The sequence below is a fragment of the Oncorhynchus clarkii genome, chromosome 10, assembly GCF_045791955.1.
Source record: "Oncorhynchus clarkii lewisi isolate Uvic-CL-2024 chromosome 10, UVic_Ocla_1.0, whole genome shotgun sequence".
Taxonomy (NCBI): Eukaryota; Metazoa; Chordata; class Actinopteri; order Salmoniformes; family Salmonidae; genus Oncorhynchus; species Oncorhynchus clarkii.
Genome location: NC_092156.1, coordinates 22,604,636 through 22,629,973, shown reverse-complemented (window position 1 = coordinate 22,629,973; position 25,338 = coordinate 22,604,636). Strand labels below are relative to the sequence as shown.

The window sequence follows — 25,338 nt, the reverse complement described above, 5'->3', positions numbered from 1 at the left end:
CAGGTAGTGCAGCTCATCCAGGATGGAACATCAATGCGAGCTGTGGCAAGAAGGTTTGCTGTGTCTGTCAGCGTAGTGTCCAGAGCATGGAGACGCTACCAGGAGACAGGCCAGTACATCAGGAGACTTGGAGGAGGCCGTGGGAGGGCAACAACCCAGCAGCAGGACCACTACCTCCGCCTTTGTGCAAGGAGGAGCAGGAGGAGCACTGCCAGAGCCCTGCAAAATGACCTCCAGCAGGCCATAAATGTGCATGAGTCTGCTCAAACGTTCAGAAACAGACTCCATGAGGGTGGTATGAGGGCCCGACGTCCACAGGTGGGGGTTGTGCTTACAGCCCAACACCGTGCAGGACGTTTGGCATTTGCCAGAGAACACCAAGATTGGCGCCCTGTGTTCTTCACAGATGAAAGCAGGTTCACACTGAGCACATGTGACAGACGTGACAGAGTCTGGAGATGCTGTGTAGAACGTTCTGCTCCCTGCAACATCCTCCAGCATGACCGGTTTGGCGGTGGGTCAGCCATGGTGTGGGGTGGCATTTCTTTGGGGGGCCGCACAGCCCTCCATGTGCTCGCCAGAGGTAGCCTGACTGCCATTAGGTACCGAGATGAGATCCTCAGACCCCTTGTGAGACCATATGCTGGTGTGGTTGGCCCTGGGTTCCTCCTAATGCAAGACAATGCTAGACCTCATGTGGCTGGAGTGTGTCAGCAGTTCCAGCAAGAGGAAGGCATTGATGCTATGGACTGGCCCGCCCGTTCCCCAGACCTGAATCCAATTGAGCACATCTGGGACATCATGTCTCGCTCCATCCACCAACGCCACGTTGCACCACAGACTGTCCATCAGGAGCATGCCCAGGCGTTGTAGGGAGGTCATACAGGCGCGTGGAGGCCACACACACTACTGAGCCTCATTTTTACTTGTTTTAAGGACATTACATCAAAGTTGGATCAGCCTGTAGTGTGGTTTTCCACTTTAATTTTGAGTGTGACTCCAAATCCATGGGTTGATAAATTTGATTTCCATTGATAATTTTTGTGTGATTTTGTTGTCATTACATTCAACTATGTAAAGAAAAAAGTATTTAATAAAAATATTTCATTCATTCAGATCTAGGATGTGTTATTTTAGTGTTCCCTTTATTTTTTTGAGCAGTGTATATTCATAATAACTCCGCATAAGCTGTATGAATGCATAGAGGAATGTTATAATGTATTTAGAATGCATCACAAGAAAGCTGTCTCATAGAAAGTGTTACTAAATCCGTGTTGTGATGACAGAGGGTTGTTGTTACTCACTGCCAGTGATTGTCTGTGTTCCAGCGTTTCAGTATGGAGGGTCTCTCCAACATCCTGCAGACAGGCATCAGACAGACATTTGGCAGCACAGGGATGGACAAACTGGTCAGACACTTAAGTATTTACAGCTCTTAGCCACCAAGTATATCAGTGTGTTAAATCTACAATGAAGCATGTGGGTTCAACACTGCTACATTACTTCCTTAACTGTCTCTTTGTCTTCATTGTTCAGTATCTAAACACGGTAATTCCATATGAGAAGAAAGCAACTCCTCCAACTGTGGACGACCTTCAGATGATCACTAATAGTAAGTAGGCAGGGAAATAAAATGTAATGCTAAGCTAATGGGTCGTTTTCCTAGTTTGTTTTTTGCCCAAGCACTCCGCATCTGATTCAAATAATCAAAGCTTGATGAAGAGTTCAATATTTGAATCAGCTGTGTAGTACTAGAGTAATAACCAAAACATGCACTCGTTAGGGTCCCCAGGACCGAGTTTGGGAAACGCTGTCTGAAACACACAAATTTACCCTCAAAGTTAGTTTTCTTTAGATAGTCTGGTACAAACCTCATTTTCTATTTGGTTAGTCTGTGTCCCATCTGTTAGGCAACTTGTAAGTCAATGCCTACAATGTTCAAAGAACTCAATCCCCAGCAGTGCTATACTCAGTGCTAAGAGCCACCTTGCTTTGCTTTTCTCCCCACAGTTCTTTATGCCATGAAGGAGGACAGTGAGAAGGTGCCTACACTGCTAACTGACTACATATTAAAAGGTAACTAATGCTTTATTAGGTTTAGAAACACTTAACATTGCATAGGTATAACTCTAAGTGTAAGGGAATAACTAATTGAAAAGCATTTACAGTATATTGTCCAAGTAAGGGTCAACAAAAGTGGAAAGTACAACATAACCTGATACATGGTACCTAAAGGGGCTATACTGGTATAATAATTAAGTGAAGCCAGTTCAGATGGGGAACTCGAGTGTTTACATAGTGTGTTTGATAGCATCAGCTGAAATCGTACCAATCGGATTCAAACAACACTTCCTACCTTAATATGGAGGTCTATAGAGTACCACAGTATGAGTCATAATACCCATAAAACCTAGCAGCCAAACTCGGAAATTGTTTCAATCGCTTTTCCACCATTCATTTTTTCCTGTTGTTTTTTTTTTAGAAACATTTAAATTAACATTTAAATTTCATGTATGCTTACTCTGGCGTGACATTTTGATAACTGTGTAAATCTCTCTAGGACAAGGTGACTTTTATCCATATATATTTGCCTGTATTTACCCTCCAAAAATGAAATGCTAATTATCTGCTAATGTAGCTATCATAAAGAACTACAAATGCCATGATGATCTGGACAAGACTTCCGAATCGAGGCAAAGGTAAGAATCTCTGGATTAACGATCTAATGTTAGCTACATTTAGTCATTAATAAATTGGCCACATTTCTTTAAAAATTGACAATTCTGTGTCTTACACAGTTATCAAAATGTCATGCCAGGGTAAGCCTACACGAAACAGAGCCCTTATTTTAAGTGTTTCGAAAATAACCTAGGGGAAAAATTAATGGTGGAAAAACAATTGGAACAATTTCCCTGTTTGACCACTAAGTGTTATGGGTATTATGACACCTCCACTGTGGGGCTCTTTTTGAGTTGATCAGTTCTTCACACACATCATCTGCTGCTGTGCTAACCTATATGATTGGCTTCTCTTTGCTGCTTAATATGGCTGCTGCTGCAGCCATTGTTCCCTCCTGCTATTTATTGTCTGTTTTCTGCTAGCCTACTTACTACCACCCCAGCCTCCAGCTGTTTGGTTCTGCTTTTGTTCCCGTCAGGGGGATTGGTATATCTCGCTCACTGCCTGTATTCTAATGGCACTAAGCTCCCCCGAGGGAGCAGAGCCTAATGCCAAGACCACGTGTTGTCATCTATTTTCTAATAAATGGTTAAATGAATGTGAGTTTCCTGTCTGAACTTATGTCATGTGAAAGGGGGCTGTAAAACAAAAAGAAATAGGCTAATGATAACGTTTAGCTAATATGATAGTTGACAAAGCATATAATTATTATAACGATGATTGAAGTATCCCTAATTAACCACAAAATGTTTGTATCCAGTGCTGTGTCCTACTTAAAGAATTCAAGCCATGGGCTGCTGTCTGACGGAGACATCGGAGGAGACTCTCCAATCTGGCAACCCTCCACCCGTCCAAGCTGCATGAGCTCCCCCCGCTTTCATTGTCAGCCATGGACCGTTACCATCTAAAACACTGTACCTTACTCATCTAATAAAACTACTCCTTTTTGCTGAGCTCACCTTGTCCTTCCTGCACACTAAGATCCATCCGGAGCCAAAATGGCTGTCTCCTGAATACTACTGTATGGGGCCACTGTACCCCCACTGACAAACTGATTTCTCTTCAGAGCATGACAAGCAAATACTGTCCAGTGACCACACAGTTATACAGGGATGAGTTTGTTTTGTTGAACAATTTGTACAGAGATGATTTGATGTTGTTATGAGATATTCACACGGCTAAGTTTTACTTCACTACACCTCAGGCCCAAAGAGGTTTGGTTCTGATGCCATTTTGTCTGTAGACCCAAATGTCACATTGTAAAGATTATAGAGGAGTTCTGGGTTCAAGTCCAGGCTCTGTCGCAGCCGGCTGCGACCGGGAGAACCATGGGGCAGCGCACAATTGGCCCAGCGTCGCCCAGGTTAGGGGAGGGTTTGGCCGGCAGGGATGTCCTTGTCCCATCACGCACTAGTGACTCCTGTGGCGGTCCGGGCGCAGTACACACTGACATGGCCGCCAGGTGTACTGTGTTTCCTCCGACACATTGGTGCGGCTGGCTTCCCGAGTTAAATGGGCATTGTGTCAAGAAGCAGTGCGGCTTAGCAGGGTCATGTTTGGGAGGACGCACGGCTCTCGACCTTCGCCTCTCCCGAGTCCGTACGAGAGTTGCAGCGATGAGACAAGACTGTAACTACCAATTGGATACCACGGAATTGGGGAGAAAAAGGGTTAAAGTTTAAAAAATGTTTTTTTAAAGATTATTGAGGAGTGATGGGTTTCACTTACATGAAGGAAAGTTGGGCTGAACAGTTCTCATTATTCAACAAACTTAACTCATTTGAATAAAAAAGCCATTTAGCTTTTCTGCCATGGTAGCACTGTAGCTTATTACAGGTGCTGTATATTTGAATGTTTTTGTTATTTCAGCCAATGATGTTTGAATATCCAGTGCTCTTTTCACTTTTGATAATTTATTTTTACTGTGATCTTATATTTGATATAGGTCATCATGATACTGTTTTGTTCATTTTATACTTTTATTTAATGAATAGAGTGTGTCACCCCATTCTGCCACATGGAGTTATATCATGGAGTTTGTCAATGATGAGATGGGCTCATTTTATGAATTCCTTTGAGCCATGTAGGAGAATACTACATTGCTAATCACAAGTTCAAATAAACATGCTACCCTAAAACTGTGTGCCAGAAGTGCTTTTTTGTCCCTCCCCTCTCTGCTGACTGAATCAAGGCAACACAATGCAATGAAGGTCTGTTTCCCCAGACACTGATTAGTTCTGGACTCAAAACCTCTGCAATGTACACAAACTGCAAAGTTATTTAGGCCACAGGGTGGTGACATAGTGACTCACTTTCGATTAATAAAATCATGCATCAATGTCAAGATTCCGGCCATAATTTTGTAAGCCTTCACACAACTGGGATCTGCATACAATATATTGTTAACTCTTCCTGTTTGAGATGTTTTTATTGGATCATACAATTGTAATGCTTCTCCAGGAGGTAAAATATATCAATTATACAAATGTTTTATTACACACAATCTATTGATACAATTCTATTCCATATACATAAGTATAAGAAACTCATGCACATAGTGGTCTATGGTTGAGCATATATGCACCATCTTGGCCATCAGTGTCTGTTCCATTATCAGTTCAAACGAAGCTAGTATTTAAAAAATATTCTGTAACATTCAACGTTTATATAATTCATTTCTCTTTTTGAATTCTATTCCTGTGTTACAATGCATATACATTACAATATCACAAAATAAAAAAGGCCAGTATTCATATTTTCCCTTTAATACAAAATAATTTGCCGTTGATGATTACTACTACATACACTTATTTTGAGTCTGAGCAAGTCTCCATACTCAAAGTTACAGCACACACACAAACACTCAATCCTTTTATGCACGTGTCTTTTTCTCCCCAAGCCTGACCTTCTGTGCTCATAAAAACAGACACAAGACAGTGTCTCTCTCTGCTCCAGTTTACTGACAATATATACTCTCAAGTGACAGAGGTTGATGTTGAGGGTAGGGTTAGAAGTGACAAAATGACATGCTTCATTGAAACTGCATTAATTTCAATCCAGCCATAAACATGAATCAGTCAACCAATTTAAAGTGACACAAACCTCCAACTTTTCATATTTAAAAGGGTAGTCTTAAGTGCAATATTTAGTTTCTTGGATCGCTAACAAGTCTTGTTCATAACCTAAGTCCTAGGGGAACAACATTACCTTGCTACACATAAACATGTCTGAATACATCAATCAAGAGAGTAAAAACTGGACAGTAGAGTCTTGCAAAAGTAAATGGTATCAAATAACACCAGATTGACTCGAGGGTAGTTTGATCAGTGACATAGCCAAATCCCTTTATTAAATCGAATTGCAAGGTCAGGTTGGTAGCAGTCAATAATATCTACAAAGCTGAACCTAATCATCGTTTAACAATAAGGGAGAGTTGAATGTTCAGGAAAAGGGGTACGGTAAGTTGAGCCAACATTGATCATACACAACATATACCATTTGACCAAATATTTAAGAGGTCATTATTTCATGGAGTCTGAAGAAACCACATGGAAAAAATGATAAGTTAGGTCCAATTTATTGTGTTATAGGGGTCATAATTCTTGTATCGAAACCATAGTATGTCATTTTTATATTGTTCTATAAATCAGCTGGAGTCTCTATAATCTTCAATATGAGATCCTAAACTTAGCATGAAAGTGCATCCTTGAAGCAGTGTGGGCTAATTTAGTCAAAATGTTTGCATTGGGGTAAGTGGCGCAAAGCAAGGCATTATCACTGGGATATGAGGTGACAGTACAAAGTTTGTTAGGTGTTAAGTCAGTGATAAAAGATTAAAATAAAACAACGCTATTGTGATTGTGTTGAATTTAGTTTGGGTAATAAAGATAGACATGGTTTTAAAAAGGTTGTGGTAATATTTCATTAAGTACACAAATTTGTATGCGGATTAATGTACCCTGTCCCGCAGCTTAATTTACCCCAGGGATACACAACATCCGGAAATATACAGTATCAGTCAAAAGTTTGGACACCTACTCATTCAAGGGTTTTTCTTTATTTTTACTATTTTCTACATTGTAGAATAATAGTGAAGATATCAACACTATGAAATAACATATGGAATCCTTTAACCAAAAAAAGTGTTAAACATCTTGTATTTTCGATTCTTCAAAGTAGCCATCCTTTGCCTTGACCACTTTGCACGCACTTGGCATTTTCTCAACCAGCTTCATGAGGAATGCTTTTCCAACAGTCTTGAAGGAGTTCCCACATATGCTGAGCACTTGTTGGCTGCATTTCCTTCACTCTGTGGTCTAACTCATCTAAACCATCTCAATTAGGTGGAGGTCGGGTGATTGTGGAGGCCAGGTCATCTGATGCAGCACTCCATCACTCTCCTTTGTCAAATAGCCCTTACACCGCCTGGAGGTGTGTTTTGGGTCATTGTCCTGTTGAAAAACAAATGATAGTGGGACTAAGCGCAAACCAGATGGGATGGTGTACCGCTGCAGAATGCTATGGTAGCCATGCTGGTTAAGTGTGCCTTGAATTCTAAATAAAATCACAGATGGTGTCACCAGCAAAGCACCCCCACACCATCACACCTCCTCCTCCATTTCAAACAAGTGCCTCATCTTACTAATTTGATATGATGACATTTGGGTCTATATCCATCAATTAACTTGTCGGCTTGGGATGTTGACAAGTAGAAACTCTGCTTTTGTATCCAGTCAGTCACAAGTGTTAATGAACAGCCTCAAATACAATTGAAAGCAAACCTTATTTACAATTTCCTTGCAGAGAGCGACCCAAAATCATTACAGCTCGATGGTGTAACCATAATCTTAGTCGCTAAATTCCATGTAATTGACAAAATGTGTCAAATTGTATTTTACATAATATAAAAAGCTATTCCTATGTGGTAAAAGACATACGTTTTAAGAGCTGTGTCTAAAGAGAATTGTCATGAAGTTTGAAACAAGGAACATGAAAAGGCAAAAAGTGTACTTTGCATTTAGAAAATCTAGTATGCCCAGTCAGTTTATTCTCTTAACTGCATGATGCTACGCAGGTATTCAGCAGTAGTCCACCATATTTGTTTACACTCATTTGAGAAGTTGAAATAGATTGAAGAACAGCATATTATTCATTTTATTCTAACTAATTTGGTCCTTCATAATCTAAATTGCAGGAATGCACAAAGAAGTAAAATCAGGGGATCTAGCACCAGTGTGCCATGACATCTTGTCAAATCCCTGTTTTGAAAGTGACATCATACAATGGCCTTGATAGGACGTGATAGAGTGAATACAATCTTGTCAGAGAAAGACCGATGACTTAAATAGTTGCATTGGAAAACTTTGTAAAAAAAATACACTGATTGAATGTGCAATAGAAAAAATACGAAATACTTCCCAAATGTATGAAATCCAGATCTGTACATATTTTGTATACATATGGAGAATAAAAAACATTTTAATACAATGTACTTCTGTATACTTCATTAAATAAATTAGCCATCTCTTAATCTCCATCTCTTAAGGTCTTACCAATGATCTCACTGCATTTTGAGCAGGTCAAACGCTCCATCTTCGATGGCCAATTCAAGCTTTAATCCTCGAGTTAGCTATATCTTTGTGGCATTTTAATCTTTTCCTTTTGAAAATCTATGTGAGTAAGTACAGTTGAAGGGTAAAGGGACACTGCACCACGACAGACTGGCACTACACCAGCGAGCCGGCCTGGTTCTGAGCTGGCACCATGATGGGAACCCCTCCCATGCGGGAAATGTTGGACGCGGTCACGACAGTGGGCAGAGGTGGCGGGTGCGGGGCTGTACGTGCTGTCTGGGGCTGGGTATAGCTCTGTGGGTGCTGGGTTCTGGGACTAACGTTGGCACTGGGTGCTGCAGAATTAGACAGTTGTCCGTGGGTCAGGGTTGTATCAGCGTTGTAGCTGTAGCCCGGCAGGGCGTGGCCATGGGTGGGTGTGGAGGCTCCATTGCGCGGCCCGAGGCGGTAGCCAGAGACGCTGCCTGTGGCAATGATGATGGAGGTGGTGTCAGAGGGAGGGTGGTGGGGATATAGCTGGGAAGAGGGCTCCCTCTGGTGGGGCCTGTTGGCGGTAGTGATGGAGGAGAGTGTGCCCTTTTTGGAGACCACGTCCGAGCCAGAGCCGCCGCTCTTGGCCCACGAGACGCGCTTGGGCGCCTGAGCGTCCTCCCTGGGGGTGGAGAGGAGGAAGAGAAGGGGTGAGAGACTGGCTGACATCCATTTGGCATACGCACACCTTCATGTCACAGGTATATAACAGTATACATCTTTGTATAGTATACTAATATGTGCACATTGATCACCACACACACACACACACACACACACAAGTGAAGGTGAATCTAACTTGATGTCATTGGCCAGGTCCTCCTCAGAGTCTCTCCTTCTCCTCAGGAGACCAACGAGGAAGAGGATGATGAAGATTACACCCAGCACCGAGCCCACCGTGGCCCCAGCAATCCTCCCTGCGTTGGTCGCTGGGGAAACACACAACATTAAAAACACACTTGCACTACAGATCTGTGGTATAGTACTTCACTCTCCAGGGGAAATGAAATAAATACATATATGTTTAGATGCTGTAGTAATTTAGCCGCTGTGGTCCAAAAGATAATAAAACTACGGCAGCATCATGTTATTTGTACATTAGTTTTGTTCTTACATTCACTCAATACCCAGCTCTCTTAACCCAACAGTACATGTACAGCAGCCTGTGACTGTTCAGTCTTTTTCAATGACTAGGCAGAGATCTGTCTTTGTGGCAATGTAAAGATAAGAACGTACAGACAGAAAAGACAATTAATCCTCTAAATTAAATGTCAATTTAATTAACAGAGTAGCATCAACCAATGTCCCTTTTCCACCAAATTGAGGTTTCCTTTAAAGAAGATGAATTGCATTTTTTGTCCTATTTTATACTGTAGTCTCCCAGCAAACTAAGGAAAGAAATGTTAGGTGGTAATAGATAACAGAAAGAGATAGCTACCACGTGTAGGAATTGACACACAGACACACCGTGTGTGTGTGTGTGTGTGTGGATATAGTACCAGTCAAAAGTTGACACACGTTCTCATTCAAGGGTTTATTTGTACTATTTTCTACATTGTATAATAACAGTGAAGACATCAAAACTATGTAATAACACATATGGAATCATGTAGTAACCAAAAAGTCTTAAATCAAAATGTATTTCATATTTTAGATTCTGCCAAGTACACCACCCTGCCTTGACAGCTTTGCACACACATTCTCTCAATCAGCTTCATGAGGAAGTCACCAGGAAAGCATTTCAATTAACAGGTGTACCTTGTTAAAAGTTCATTTGTGGAATTTCTTTACTTCTTAATGCGTTTGAGCCAATCAGTTGTGACAAGGTAGGGGTGGTATACAGAAGATAGCCCTATTTGGAAAAATAGCCCTATTTGGTAAAATAGCCCTATTTGGAAAAATAGCCCTATTTGGAAAAATAGCCCTATTTGGTCCATATTATGGCAAGAACAGCTCAAATAAGCAAAGAGAAAGCAAAGAGAAAAGACAGACCATCATTACTTTAAGACATGAAGGTCAGTCAATCCGTAAAATTTCAACATCTTTAAAAGTTTCAAGTGCAGTGTCAAAAAACATCAAGCACTATGGTGAAACTGGCTCTCAGGAACGCTACAGGAAAGGAAGACCCAGAATTCCCTCTGCTGCAGAGGATACGTTCATTAGAGAGCTGCCAGCCTCAGAAATTGTAGCCCAAATAAATGCTTCACAGAGTTCAAGTAACAGACACATCATCAACTGTTCAAAAGAGACTGCGTGAATCAGACCTTCATGGTCGAATTGCTGCAAAGAAACCACTACTAAATGGACACCAATAAGAAGAAGAGACTTGCTTTGGCCACAAAATACAAGCAATGGACATTAGACTGGTGGAAATCTGTCCTTTGGTCTGATGAGTCCAAATTTGAGATTTTCTTTCCAACCGCCGTGTCTTTGTGAGACGCAGAGTAGGTGACCGGATCTCTGCATGTGTGGTTCCCACTGTGAAGCATGGAGGTGGTGGTGTGATGATGCTTTGCTGGTGACAGTGATTTATTTAGAATTCAAGGCACACTTACCCAGCATGGCTACCACAGTGTTCTGCAGCGATACGCCATCCCATCTGGTTTGCACTTAGTGTGACTATCATTTGTTTTTTTAAGTGCACATTAAATGAAGGAAAACTAAATTTAAGTGAAGGCAGTGAATCAGTCCCAATTAAAATGCATTCTTGATGACTTGCTCTGGATATCTGCATGCTCTGGTTTTCAAAACGGTTTCACATACCAGGTGCCAACTGTTTTAGGAAGCACATTTCTCTACATTCTGACTGGACCACATAGTATATAGTGAGTTGTGTGTGTCCAGTGTTGCACTATAAAAGTACGTACAGGTGATGACCTCCAGGTTGATGTAGCATCTCTTTGTGCCAGCCGTGTTGCTGGCCAAACACACGTACTTCCCCGACATGTTGCTGCTCAGGTTGCTCAGCTTCAGGGAGCCTGTCTTCTCATCTGTAACACACACATAACCCCATCAGTGGTGGTCATGCCATTCAGGGAGGATGATTATTTGTATAAGCATGGCCTTATTTCTATTACAGCATATTGGATGACTGTCATTCATATTCCATTCACCCAGCTCAACGTAACATCGATAGGTTTAGGCTTCTACATGACACTCATTTTCCCTATACCTATCATGAGGTTGCTACAACCTAGCCTATGAATTAAAAAGTTTACAACATAGGTAGGTGCACAGGTCGAGGTACATTTGAGCAATCAAGGTGACAGACCATTGACTCATTCAACACTACTTTGCACTTTTCCCTGCATCTAGCTGATCTAGGGTGTGCAAACTAGATTTTCTATTGGACAAATTCATGTATGTTAATCACCGTTTCGTTAGGTTAAAAAAACTAAAATTTTTCAACAGAATCGGCAGAATGAATTACACCCCTGATCACACGCAAACACAGTTCACTTTCATAGCAGTCACATAACAGCATAATTCCCTTTGGTCGTTTTATTCCTTCTCTTACCTTTTCAATTCGCTTGTGGACTTCAGTGCACAACACATCAGCTTTCTGTGACCAGCCGGGAAAAAAACATTTCCAAGCCAAATCTTCATTTTATAACCACTATAAACAGCCTATGTCGTTGTCACCATATTAACGTCAGTCAACATAGCTACTAAAACTAATGCTCTATTAAACCACATACAATCATGCAGTACAGTGTACAGTCAGCAGTTACACAGGTGGGTCTCGTGGCAATACATTTATAAAACCAAACGCTTACGTTTACTTGGAAGAGTTCCAGTGTTGGATAGCCATAGCCAGCTAGCTAACATAGCATCCCTCACTGTGGGAGCCGGGACTTTGAGTACGCGAAATTAGCTCGCTGAATTCGCTAGCTAAGTGAAAGTGTAAAAACAAATCTCTCGCTTCTCCTTCATTTTTGAATAAATTCAATTTGTTCAAAACTGTTAAATTGTCTTCTCGGAGTCAACTACTCACATTTTATGCACTACAATGCAAGCTAGCTGTAGCTTATGCTTTCAGCACTACATTAATTCTCTGATCTTTAAAATTGGGTGGACAACATGTCAGTTCATGCTGCAAGAGCTCTGATAGGTTGAAGGATATCCTCCGGAAGTTGTCATAATTCATGTGTAAGTCTATGGAAGAGGGTGAGAACCATGAGCCTCCTAGGTTTTGTATTGAATTCAATGTACCCAGAAGACAGAAAAGAGCTGTCCTCTGGCTACACCATGGTGCTACCCTACAGAGTCATGTTGAAGCTACTATAGACCTTCATTGCAAAACAGTGTGTTTTAATAAATTATTTGGTGACGTGAATATATGTAGTATAGTGTTAACTTAATGTTTCACTATTTTTATGAAATTCACTGAGGATGGTCCTCCCCTTACTCCTCTGAGGAGCCTCTACTGACACCCATACAGTGTCCATATTAGGACAGCATCGTCAGCCCTGCCACTTCTGCGGCTGTCCTTATATGGAAACTGTGCATTGATTATATGCGCTTTTTCCTCATCATTAAATCACCACTAACCAGAAAATTAAAATGTACCAAACAATGTGGGATACTTATCCAATTATTGCACCCCATTAATGACAGGAAATACATTATCTAAGTATGGGAACACTGACTATGGGTTTGGGAAAAAAGTGGATTTGAGCAGTCACATTAGGATGCAACCTTGTGTGCTTCAATCTCATCCTAAACAGATTAGCCCCTAAATCTCCAAGTCAAAACAAAAACAGAACAATGACACAGCTATGCCTACTGAAACTATGATTTGTTTATGCACAATCCTTTTGATTGCCTGTTTCATTTCACATTAAGTGTCCTTAAATGCACAGATACAGTTGAAGTATTCCTGACAATTCCTGACATTTAATCCTAGTAAAAATTCCCTGTCTTTTATCAGTTGGGATCACCAGTTTATTTTAAGAATGTGAAATGTCAGAATGTCAGAATAGTAGAGAGAAGGATTTATTTCAGCTTTTATTGCTTTCATCACATTCCCAGTGGGTCAGAAGTTTACATACACTCAATTAGTATTTGGTAGCATTGCCTTTAAATTGTTTAACTAGGGTCAAACATTTTGGGTAGCCTTCCACAACCTTCCCACAATAAGTTGGGTGAATTTTGGTCCATTCCTCCTGACAGAGCTGGTGTTGGTCCATTTCTCCTGACAGAGATGGTGTAACTGAGTCAGGTTTGTAGGCCTCCTTGCTCGCACACGCTTTTTCAGTTCTGCCCACAAATTGTCTACAGTACTGAGGTCAGGGCTTTGTGATGGCCACTCCAATACCTTGACTTTGTTGTCCCAAAGCCATTTTTTCACAACTTTGGAAGTATGCTTGGGGTCATTGTCCATTTGGAAGACCCATTTGCGACCAAGCTTCAACTTTCTGACTGATGTCTTGATGTTGCTTCAATATATCCACATAATTTTCCTCCTCATGATGCCATCTATTTTGTGAAGTGCACAATCCCTCCTGCAGCAAAAATACGATCTTTGTCCCCATGTGAAGTTGCAAACCGTAGTCTGGCTTTTTACGGAGGTTTTGGAGCAGTGGCTTCTTCCTTGCTGAGCGTCCTTTCAGGTTATGTCGATATAGGACTTGTTTTACTGTGGATATAGATACTTTTGTAGCCAAAGGTCAAGGTCCTTTGCTGTTGTTCTGAGATTGATTTACACTTTTCTCACCAAAGTACATTCATCTCTAGGAGACGGAACGCGTCTCCTTCCTGAGCGGTATGACGGCTGCGTGGTCCCATGGTGTTTATACTTGGGTACTATTGTTTCAGGCGTTTGGAAATTGCTCCCAAGGATGACCCAGACTTGTGGAGGTCTAAAACAAATTCTGAGGGCTGATTTCTTTAGATTTTCTCATGAAGTCAAGCAAAGAGGCACTGAGTTTTAAGGTAGGCCCTGCAATACATCTCCAATTGACTCAAATTATGTCAATTAGCCTATCAGAAGCTTCCAAAGCGAAGACATAATTTTCTGGAATTTTCCAAGCTGTTTAAAGGCACAGTCAACTTAGTGTATGTAAACTTCTGACCCACTGGAATTGTGATACAGTGAGGTATAAGTGAAATAATCTGTCTGTAAAAAATTGTTGGAAAAATGTCCTAAGCAACTTGCCAAAACTATAGTTTGTTAACAAGAAATTTGTGGAGTGGTTGAAAAACAAGTTTTAATGACTCCAACCTAAGTGTATATAAACTTCCGACTTCAACTGTATATGGCAGCCACACACACGTTTGTATAGTGTATTACAAAGTACAGATTGATACAACACACTCATAACCATTATACCCAGTTGGTTGTGTACAATACATAGTACATGTAACTTTAGACTCAAAGTCTTATCAAACTGCAGAAAGAGAGCAAGCTCTCCCTGAAATACAGTACATTTATAATAAATACACTATTTCTGGGTAAACAAAAGGTTTTGGTTATGATGTTGGTTAATAAAGTTAGAACTCCATGTTTCAGATGTCAGACTGCAGTTAGTTACTCACTGAGCATGGGAGAGAAGAAGACTTCAGATGTGGGGCTGGTCTTCTGCCACTTATACATGGGGATGGGCTTGCCTGACTTGGACATGCAGCTCAGCGTGACGTTGCCTTTCAGAACTGGCTTCCCCGACAGAGCGCACTCTGGTACAGCAGGAGGGACTGAGATATAGGAGAGAGGTTGAACATTTGTGATGAGATGCTAAGTTACAGTATTTGAATAATGATAGATAAAAGAATGCTAAGGATTTAGGGTAGTGGCAAACAGTGAAACTATTGTGTGAAGATACATACAGGAACGTATGTACAGGTATGCGGGTGCGCATGTACTGTATGCGGGTATATGTGCAAGTAGAGCACATCTGTAAGTGTGTGTGTGTGTCTTATCAGCATTTGATCATATACAGTGCTTTCAGAAAGTATTCATACCCCTCGACTTATTCCACTTTGTTAGGTTATAGCCAGAATTCAAAATTGATGCAATTTAGCAAATGTATTGAAAATTAAAGAGAGAAATCTCATTTTAGATAAGTATTCACACCCGAGTAAATACTTTGTAGAAGCACCATTGGCGCCGATTACAACTTTGAATCATCTTGGCTATGTCTGTATCAGTTTTGCACATCTGTATTTTGCAATTTTCTCCCATTCTTCCTTAACAGAGCTTGAGAAAATCTGTAAATTATTTTATTTTATTTATTTATTTCACCTTTATTTAACCAGGTAGGCTAGTTGAGAACAAGTTCTCATTTGCAACTGCGACCTGGCCAAGATAAAGCGTAGCAATTCGACACATACAACAACACAGAGTGCAAATGAGGTAAATTAAGGATTAGATGGGGTGTGGCGGTGAACAGCAATCTTCAAGTGTTCCACAGATTTTCAATGGGATTCAAGACTGGGCATTGTCTGGGTCACTCAAGGACTTTCAAATTCTTGTTCTGAAGCCATTCCAGCATTGCTTTGGCTCCATGCTTGGGGTCATTGTCCTGTTGGAATGTAAATATTCACCCCAGTCTAAGGTAGTTTGCACTCTGAAGCAGGTTTTCATCAAGGATTTGCCTATATTTGTCTCCATTCATTGTTCCCTCTATCCAGTCTCCCAATTCCTGCCTCTGATGAAAAGCCTTTCCATGCTTCACGGAAGGGATTGTGTTTGACAGCTGTGCCTTTTGCCCTTTGCATTCAGGCCAAATATTTACATTTTTGTCTCTTTTCAGACAATCTTTTGCCTTACGCTCAGTGTCTTTCACTTGTCTTTTTTGCAAACTCCAGGCGTGCTGCGATATGCCATTTTCTCAGGAGTGGCTTCAGTCTGGCCACTCTCCCATAAAGCCCAGATTGGTGAAGTGCTGCAGATGGTGCAACTGGCTCTCATGAGGACCACCACAGGACAGTAAGACCCAGAGTTACTTCTGCTGCATAGAATAAGTTCATTAGAGTTATCAGTCTCAGAAATCGGCAATTAACTGCACCTCAGATTGCACCACAGAGTTCAAGTATAAGACATCAACAATTCAGAGACTGCGTAAAATCAGGCCTTCATAGATGAATTGCTGCAAAGAAACCACTACTAAAAGGACACGTACTTATGCCAAGAAACACAAGCAATGAACATTAGACCGGTGGAAATCTGTCCTTTGGTCTGATGAGTCCACATTTCTGGTTCCAACCGCCGTGTCTTTGTGAGACGCAGAGTAGGTGAATGGATGATCTCCACGTGTGGTTCCCATCGTGATGCATGGAGGAGGTGTGATGGTAATTTGCTGGTGACACAGTCTGTGATTTTATTTAGAATTCAAGGCACACTTAACCAGCATGTCTACCACAGCATTCTGCAGCGATACAGCATCCTATCTGGTTTGCGCTTAGCAGAACTATCATTTGTTTTTCAACAGGACAATGACCTGAAACACCCCTCCAGGCTGTGTAAGGACTATTTGACCAAGTAGATTGATGCGCTGCATCAGATGACCTGGCCTCCACAATCACCCGACCTCATCCCAAACCATCTCAATTAGGTTGAGTTGGACCTCGGAATAAAGGAAAAGCAGCCGACAAGTGCTCAGCATTTGTGGAAACTCCTTCAAAACTGTTGGAACGCATTCCAGGTGAAGCAGGTTGAGATCATGCCAAAAGTGCAAAGCGGTCATCAAGGCTACTTTGAAGAAACTCAAATATAAAATATTTTGATTTGTGTAACACTTTTTTGCTTACTACATGATTCCATGTGTGTTATTTCATAGTTTGATGTCTTCACACTATTCTACAATGTAAAAAATAATGAAAAACCATTGAATGAGTTGGTGTCCAAACTTTGACAGAATTGTGATGAGGCAAACAGTACCAATCTTGGAGATCTGTGGACAGTTCCTTGGACTTCATGGTATAGTTTCTGCTCTGACATACACTGTCAACTGTGGGACCTTATTTACTGTAGAAAGGTATGTCTTTTCTAAATCATGTCCAAACAATTGAATTGGCCACAGATGTACTCCAATCAAGTTCTAGTGACGTCAAGGATGATCAAAGGAAATAGGATGCAGCCGAGCTCAATATGGAGTGTCATAGCAAAGGTATGCGAATACTTATGGAAATTAAATTGCTGTATTTCACTTTCAATAAATTAGCAAACTTTCCTAAAAATATGTGTTTCACTTTGCCATGATGGGGTATTGTGTGTAGATGGGTGAGCGAAAGCAGTCAGTCAATTTAATTCATTTTCAATTCAGGCTGTAACATTTTGAATAAGTCAAGGGGTATGAATACTTTGATGGCACTGATTACGTACATGCATGCCTCATTCTACATGTACAGCTCATAAGAATACACAGAAGGCGTACTGCGTACAAGAACTACATAAGGGGTCTCCTGGTCCTTACCAATGACGTCGAGGATAAGTTCCCCGGTCAAGCCCTGGGCCCCGGGGATGATGACCTGGCAGAAGTAGCGTCCCGAGTCTGACTCCTTCGTGTTGTTGATGTACAGAGACAGGTTGGCAGAGGGCATGGTGGCTGTGAAGCCCACTCGCTCCTCAAACTGCGGGCTGCCTAAACTAATTGAGTCTAGGGTGTAGGAGATTATCTGTGTGGGTTGGATGGAGGGGACAAGAGCCATGAAGATTGTTGAAAAGGTCCCTAGAATATCCTTTTTCTTTATTTTACACCATGTAGTCTACCATTAAGAAGAGGTTCTCTTAGCTAATGTTATCTTCTTAATAGAGCCATGACAAGGCAATATTGAGTACATTGGAGTGTGAATAGAAGTAAAGTACGTTAAAATATCATATAGATCATTATGCAAACAAGCAAGACAGAATTATCATTTGGAGCTAAAGACGAACAGTTTGATTCAGAGTTGAGATAAAGGCGCACAACTCAGACATTCTGTAGTTAAATCCGAGTACCGCTCCATGACTGGGCCTTTAGCCAAAGCAGCTTGCTCTGTTCAAGCCAACAACTGCAACCTCCCAAATTACTGTTGGTGAGTGCTACTGTAGTGGAATGGTAACTTCTAGACTCAAACTGGATTTTTTAAACTTTGTTTTTCCCCTTTGGGACTTCCCTTTGGTCCATCTGTATACTAATGTAAAACAAATCTGTGATTAGCAAATATAAGCCCATGCACATCCCTGGATAGTACTGTCTGTGGATGCAAGTTTGAAAATCCAAGCCAGATGAGAGCCTTATGGCCAACTGCCCGCTTTCACCAGCTTGATTCGTTTTTGTTTTGTAAAGGGTTAAAGCTGCATCCACAACCACCGGGGGGAATTTGATTAATTATTCAGCAGTCTTATGGCTTGGGGGTAGAAGCTGTTGAGGAGCCTTTTGGTCCTAGACTTGGCGCTCTGGTAGTTGGGAGCTTTTGAGCAAAAATTACACAATAATCAATAATAATAATAATCAACAGACAAATGATAATTATCACTGAAGTCTGAGTTAAACATTAAAACAAACCCTAACAAAATTAAATACATCCATCATTTCAAATTAACTTACAAAAGTAATATTACAGATTTGATACATTTTTACAAAAAATAAACTTCCATGTATAAAGTACTTCTATGCTCCCGAGTGGAGCAGCGGTCTAAGACACTGCATCTCAGTGCAAGAGGCGTCACTATAGTGCCTGGTTCGAATCCAGGCTGTATCACATCCGGCCGTGATTCCGAGTCCCATAGGGTGGCGCACAATTGGCCAAGCGTCATCGGGGTTTGGCCGGAGTAGGACGTCATTGTAAATAAGAATTAGTTCTTAACGGACTTGCCTACTTAAATAAAGGTTAAATAAAAAAGTATTTAACTGGTATGCAGAGCTAATGCAGGTACCTTACTGGGCTCTGGGACATTATATTGTAGCCTTAGGATGTCACAGACTAATCATGACCACTGCAGGATCAAATGGATCTTCACACATCCCAATTTGAGACGCACAAATATGCCATTGCCTTAATGTTTGGTGGGAAAGTTCAAGTTACTTTACACGTCTCAAGTAAGAATGGCCCTAAATTGTCAGACAGCACAGATGCTAAAGGCACCAAACACAGAACATAACAGAGCCCAAACACTCACCAGTTGAGAGTTATTGGCTACAAAGTTCCAGAGGACGGTGTTCTTGCCGATGCTGTAGCTGGTGCTGTACCAGGCCTGCAGCACCACCTTCTGACCTTCAATCACCTTCATGATACTCTGGGGCATCTGGATCTGGGCCAGCACACCTGGAGGATGGAGAGGGGGAGAGGAAAAACAGAGTACTTACTTAAGAAACCTGTCCGAGTGTGGTTGTGACTATCTGGCTTAATAGGTTGAAAAAAAGCCCCTGCGTTTTGAAATTGTTTCTGGCAGAAGGGAAAAAACAATAAGACATGCTTTTCCCAAGCTGTGTTAGAAATGATAACCTGCTAAGTTTTTGTTGTTTCACACACTGCAAGCATGTTTATTTTTGTAGTTTCTCAAGATAATCACACACACAACACTGCTGTATCCCCACAACCGCTTCCCCACCACTGCATCCACCCCCCCACACACACACCACCACACCCCCCCCCCCCACACACACACACACCACCACACCCCCCCCCCCCACACACACACACACCACCGCATCCCCCCCCCCCACACACACACCACCACACACCCCCCCCCCCCACACACACACCACCACACCCCCCCCCCACACACACACACACACCACCGCATCCCCCCCCACACACACACCCCCCCACCGCATCCCCCCCCCCCACACACACACACACACACACACACACCACCGCATCCCCCCCCACACACACACACCACCACACCCCCCCCCCCCCCCCACACACACACACCACCGCATCCCCCCCCCCACACACACACCACCACACCCCCCCCCCCCACACACACACCACCACACCCCCCCCCCCACACACACACCACCACACCCCCCCCCCCACACACACACCACCACACCCCCCCCCCCCCCCCCCACACACACACACACACACCACCGCATCCCCCCCCACACACACACCCCCCCACCGCATCCCCCCCCCACACAGAAACGCATCCTCCCCCCACACACACAGAAATGCATCCCCCCCACACACACACAGAAACACATCTCCCCCCAAACACACCACTGCATCCCCCCCACACACACACACAGAACCGCATCCCATACACACAGAACCGCATCCCCCCACACACACACACCACCGTCGCATCCACACACACACACAAAACCGCATCCCCCCCTACACACACACACAAAACCACATCCCCCCCACACACACACCACCGCATCCCCCCCCCCCCCCACACACACACCCACACAACCGCATCCCCCCCCGCACACACACAGAACCGCATCCACACAACCGCATCCCCCCCCCACACACACAACCGCATCAGACCCACACACAACCGTACCCCCCCCCCCCCCCACACACATACACAACCGCATCCCCACACACCGCCACACACACACACACATATCAGAAAACCAGTCAGTTTCTGGTGTGACCACCATTTCATGCAGCACAACATCTCCTTCACAAAGTTGATCAGGCTGTTGATTGTGGCCTGTGGAATGTTGTCCCACTCCTCTTCAGAGGCTGTGAATGTCATGAATGTCAAGACAATGGGACTCAGGATCGTCACGGTATCTCTATGCCTTCAAATTGACATCAATAAAATGCAATTGTGTTCATTGTCTGTAGCTCATGCCTGCCCATTCCTTAACCCCACCACCACGGGTCACTGTTCACAATGTTGACATCAGCAAACCTCTCACCCACACAAACGATGTTGGACGGCGGTTTATGGTAGCGAAAATTAACATTAAATTCTCTGGCAACAGCTCTGGTGGACATTCATGCAGTCAGCATGCCAATTGCAAGCTCCCTCTCAACTTGAAACATCTGTGGCATGGTGTTGTGTGTCAAAACTGCAGATTTTAGTGTGGCCTTTTATTGTCCCCAGAACATGGTGCGCCTGTGTAATGATCATGCTGTTTAAAATCAGCTTATTGATATGCCACATTGTCAGGTGGATGGATAATCTTGGCAAAAGATAAATGCTTACTAATTGCTGGTCATCTGTGAACATTTGAACATCTTGGCCATGTACTGTTATAATCTCAACCCAGCACAGCCAGAAGAGGACTGGCCACCCCTCAGAGCCTGGTTCCTCTTTAGGTTTCTTTCTAGGTTCCTGTCTTTCTAGGGAGTTTTTCCTAGCCACCGTGCTGCTACATCTGCATTGCTTGCTGTTTGGGGTTTTAGGCTGGGTTTCTGTATTGCACTTTATAAGGGCTTTATAAATTGATGTAAACAAATCAATGTGTGTATGGTAAATTTCTGGGATCTTTTATTTCAGCTCATGAATCATGTGTTAAAAAATGTTCAGTATAGCTATGGTAAAGACAATGATAATAAATACATTTTAAAATAACACCAACAACCCAAAACAGACAATCAAAGCCATATACAGGTGGTTGTCAGACCCAGAAGACATGAGAGCAGAATTAGCAGAGGTCCTTGAAAGCATTTCTGAACAGCATGGTCTTGAGCTGTGCCTTAAATGGAGGGCAGTCTCTGCAGCCCTAATAGTGTCTGGAAGTGCGTTTCACAGCAGCAGAGCCGCACAACTGAAAGCCCCGTCACCAATATTTTTTGTATGTGCTGCGGTGCTGCTGAAGGGAGATGGACATAGAGGAACAAAGGGTGCGTGTGGGACAGGATGACAGAATGAGGTCAGACAGGTACTTGGGCACAGAGTTGTGGATAGCTTGGTGTGAACCAGGAATTTGTAGTTGATGCGTGAGCATATGGGGAGCCAGTGGAGGTTGAACAGCACTGGAGTGATGTGCTCGTGGGGGGAGTTATGGGTGAGGACACGTGCAGCACAGTTGGACATATTGTAGCTTGTTTAGGGACTTGGCAGCTGCGCCAAACAAAAAGATTGTTACAATAGTCCAGACGGGATAAAGACATGGATGAGTCGCTGAGCTGCAGGTTGTGATAGCAAATGTCTTAACCTGGCAATGTTCCGCAGATGGAAACACTCGACTTCGGTAATACTCCTAATGTGGGCCTCAAATGAGAGCTGACTGAAATATCAGGTTGAGAACCTCACTGGAGGCGAGGCCCTTGACAACATCAGTATCTAGTCAGTAGGTAATGAGAGAGCACCTGCATTTGGAGTGACAGGTGTCGAGAGGCAGGAAAAGGGGATACCTAGTGAGTTGCACAACAATGCATTCAAACCAACCCCTCTGAATCAGAGGTGCAGGGGGCTGCCTTAATCAACGTCATCAGCACCCGGGAAGCAGTTGTCATTGAGGGCTAACTGCCTTGCTCAAGGGCAGAACAGCAGAATTTTTTTTTTCACCTTGCCAGCTCTGGGATTTGAACCAGCGACCTTCCGGTTACTGGCCCAATGCTCTTAGCCACTAGGCTTCCTGCTGCGATTAAGAGTGTCATGATAGATAAGTTATGATACAACATATAAATGTTCAGTGAGCTTAGTTCCACTGATACCCAATCAGAAGCCAAAATATAAGCTACAGGTAGCTTAACTCCAATGTTTGTAAACAAAGTAAAAATAAACCAAAACACTGTATAGCCTCAAAACTATACTTTGGATATCATGGATAGTCAGTCCTTGCATACATAGCGCTCACTTTAAATTTGGTTACATTTCTCCAGGCCCCTCCCTCAGCTTTTTACCAAAACACAGGAGGGTGACGTTTTGTTAGCTTCAATTAACTATTACAGCTTTAAAACTTATATTAAGTCAATTTTCTCCAACAAGGACTCATTGAGAAGCTATTGCCTTCTTGATCACAGAGGTGTGGGATTAATGGATAATGAGTGGGAGTAGAATGGTGTCCATATTAGGACAGCCTCAGTCTAGGGGCAGGTTTGCAGCAGTGTTCGATTACTAATTCCCCCCCAAGGGAAGAGCAGTGCGTGGCTCATGTAAGCAGGCCCAAATTACAGGAAGGGCTGTAGCTAGGTCCTGTTTACTCCCTCCAGAATCCTACCAGTAGATACATCTGTAGCTAGCTCTTTGATGAAGGTGCTGGTTTATATAGCGTCCCATCGTGCTAAAAGTTAAGTGGAGGGAGGCACACATTTAACTTCCTCACCCGCCTTATGAACAGCACAAAGTTAAGAGGCAGTCACTTTGTAGGAATGTCTCGTCCCTGTATTATGATGGATGGATGGTGGTGATAACTGGGGGAAGATATTTTACAGCCTGCATGAAAGTCCCATAAGTGATTGGGTTTGATGAAGAAATATACTTTCAAAAGAACTTCTTACGTCATCGTGGTGATTATGAGTGTCCCCAATCTAGGGGAATATCGATAATAATCCAAGCAAAAGATGAATCCACGAGCACATCAGAGATAAATTGAGTCGATCTGATGATTACTATTCGGCGAAACAGTCCAAGTACTTCTTCTGAAGAGCATTGGACACGCTACAGAGAGAGAGAGGCACATCGAATAGGATGGGCGTAGTAGCACCATTCTCCTGGAGATAAAGCACCAAACGGGCTCCAGGGAAAAGTCACCCACTAACACCAGGCACCAAACAGGGAGGGGCTTCCAATAAGAAATACTCATTCTTGTTTTCCATTGCATGCCCTAGATTGGGGATCAGGGTCTACAAATCAAAGCAGTAGGCGCTAAGTGCTGAAACAGACTCACAACAAAATATTCCCTGTAAGTACATACTGTTTGAGCAATTTAATTATACTGTAGTACTAGGTCTAAGTATTGATCAGGAAATACAAGATTAACAGCACATACACTGAGTGTGACAGACTGGTGGAGTGATAGACATCTGTTTTTTAAACTGTGTGTGAGAGATCACTGGACTTTTAGGCGATAACCATGCAGAATTGAGGCCAGTAGGCAATCTACTGTAGTCTGTCCAAACACACTCCTCTCAGTGACAGACAGTGAAAACTCATAATCTGATAAGGCGCTCTCGTTCCCAGCCTTCTAGTATAACTAAAAGAAACAGCAGACTTGAGTACTGACCCCATCTCCCAGAAACAGTTTCTCCTGCTCCCTTCTTGGCTTATCTGTACAGCTTTCCAGTCGAGAGAGACAAGAAAAACATTTTAGTCATTAGTTTAATTACAGGGGCGAGGACAAAGTGTATTGGCAGAGGGAAATCAGGTACAGACTTCCGAAGCTTAATGGTCTTCATATAGACAGATAGATAACAAAAAGCCTTTATATACCCAATAGGCTATATTCATATGATGACGATAAGTAAGTATGATGAGGAAGCAACAGCTCTGTTTCCATTCCAAAGAATGAATGTTGCCTCAAAGAACACACAATTTTACATGATCATGCCACTCAATAGTAAGAGTTACAAGAAACATGGGTTTTGCTAAGTCCTGAAAGAAGAATACTCATTTGAGAGAAAAGTGTTTTGAGTAGAGTGCTGCTGATCTACTGCAAAGCTCAGAAGTCAGCATCCTCTACACAGGGGCAAAATTAAAGAACATCTCCCTCAGACTCTTCCTTTACATTGTGCAGATCGAGGACCTGGGCCTTCTGATAGCGAGATCAGGATCGGGCCGTGCTCCAGAATTAGCCGTGTCTGTCAGAGAAGCACAGGTCAAGAAGGAAATTACAGACAGGAAGCCAGCTAGTCACACACAGCTGTGGACACCTGGTTTCAAAAACAGGCATTCTGCGATACGACTTCCTCCCAAGACCTCTGGTAACTTACCTCACATTTGTTCTACAATTGTGACCTGTGATGTCATATCATGATGGGCCAAATGTAATCTGCACCGAGTCGGTGTAGGAACTGGGGGAAAAGGTAGAACTGCAAAAGCATAAATATAATAATGAAATTGACAGCTCGGTACAATACTTATAGCACTAATCCATATGATTTGTTACTACTTTTAGATTGGATCGTGTAAAAATACAATATAGATTTAAAAAATCTGCACAAAATGTAAAGTAACGGAACACAATGCATACTTTAGTGTCGAACACTACAGTGCATAATC

The 25,338-nt window shown here is 42.6% G+C and overlaps 2 protein-coding genes across 3 annotated transcripts in view; one reads left to right on the top strand and one right to left on the bottom strand.

Annotated features, from left to right (window-relative positions):
• LOC139418151 (fasciculation and elongation protein zeta-1-like) overlaps nucleotides 1-4,817 on the top strand; it is a 31,199-nt gene extending 26,382 nt beyond the window's left edge. The window contains exons 7-10 of the mRNA XM_071167382.1: nucleotides 1,329-1,409; nucleotides 1,537-1,612; nucleotides 2,011-2,076; nucleotides 3,440-4,817. Of these exons, the coding sequence (XP_071023483.1) occupies nucleotides 1,329-1,409; nucleotides 1,537-1,612; nucleotides 2,011-2,076; nucleotides 3,440-3,456 (240 nt within the window). The 3' untranslated portion in view covers nucleotides 3,457-4,817. The remainder of the gene's footprint in view (nucleotides 1-1,328; nucleotides 1,410-1,536; nucleotides 1,613-2,010; nucleotides 2,077-3,439) is intronic.
• A 271-nt stretch (nucleotides 4,818-5,088) lies between these two features.
• Nucleotides 5,089-25,338, bottom strand: part of LOC139418150 (endothelial cell-selective adhesion molecule-like) — a 55,910-nt gene continuing 35,660 nt past the window's right edge. The window contains exons 2-8 of one of the 2 annotated variants that reach the window (XR_011635277.1): nucleotides 19,384-19,529; nucleotides 17,696-17,897; nucleotides 14,820-14,975; nucleotides 11,150-11,272; nucleotides 9,082-9,211; nucleotides 8,232-8,904; nucleotides 5,089-7,130 (exon numbers count right to left, since the gene is read on the bottom strand). Coding sequence is in view for 1 of the 2 variants with exons in the window: in XM_071167381.1 (XP_071023482.1) it covers nucleotides 8,406-8,904; nucleotides 9,082-9,211; nucleotides 11,150-11,272; nucleotides 14,820-14,975; nucleotides 17,696-17,897; nucleotides 19,384-19,529 (1,256 nt within the window). In the remaining variant the exon portion in view is untranslated. Of the gene's footprint in view, nucleotides 8,905-9,081; nucleotides 9,212-11,149; nucleotides 11,273-14,819; nucleotides 14,976-17,695; nucleotides 17,898-19,383; nucleotides 19,530-25,338 lie in introns of both variants that reach the window. The other variant, XM_071167381.1, reaches the window with a different exon arrangement.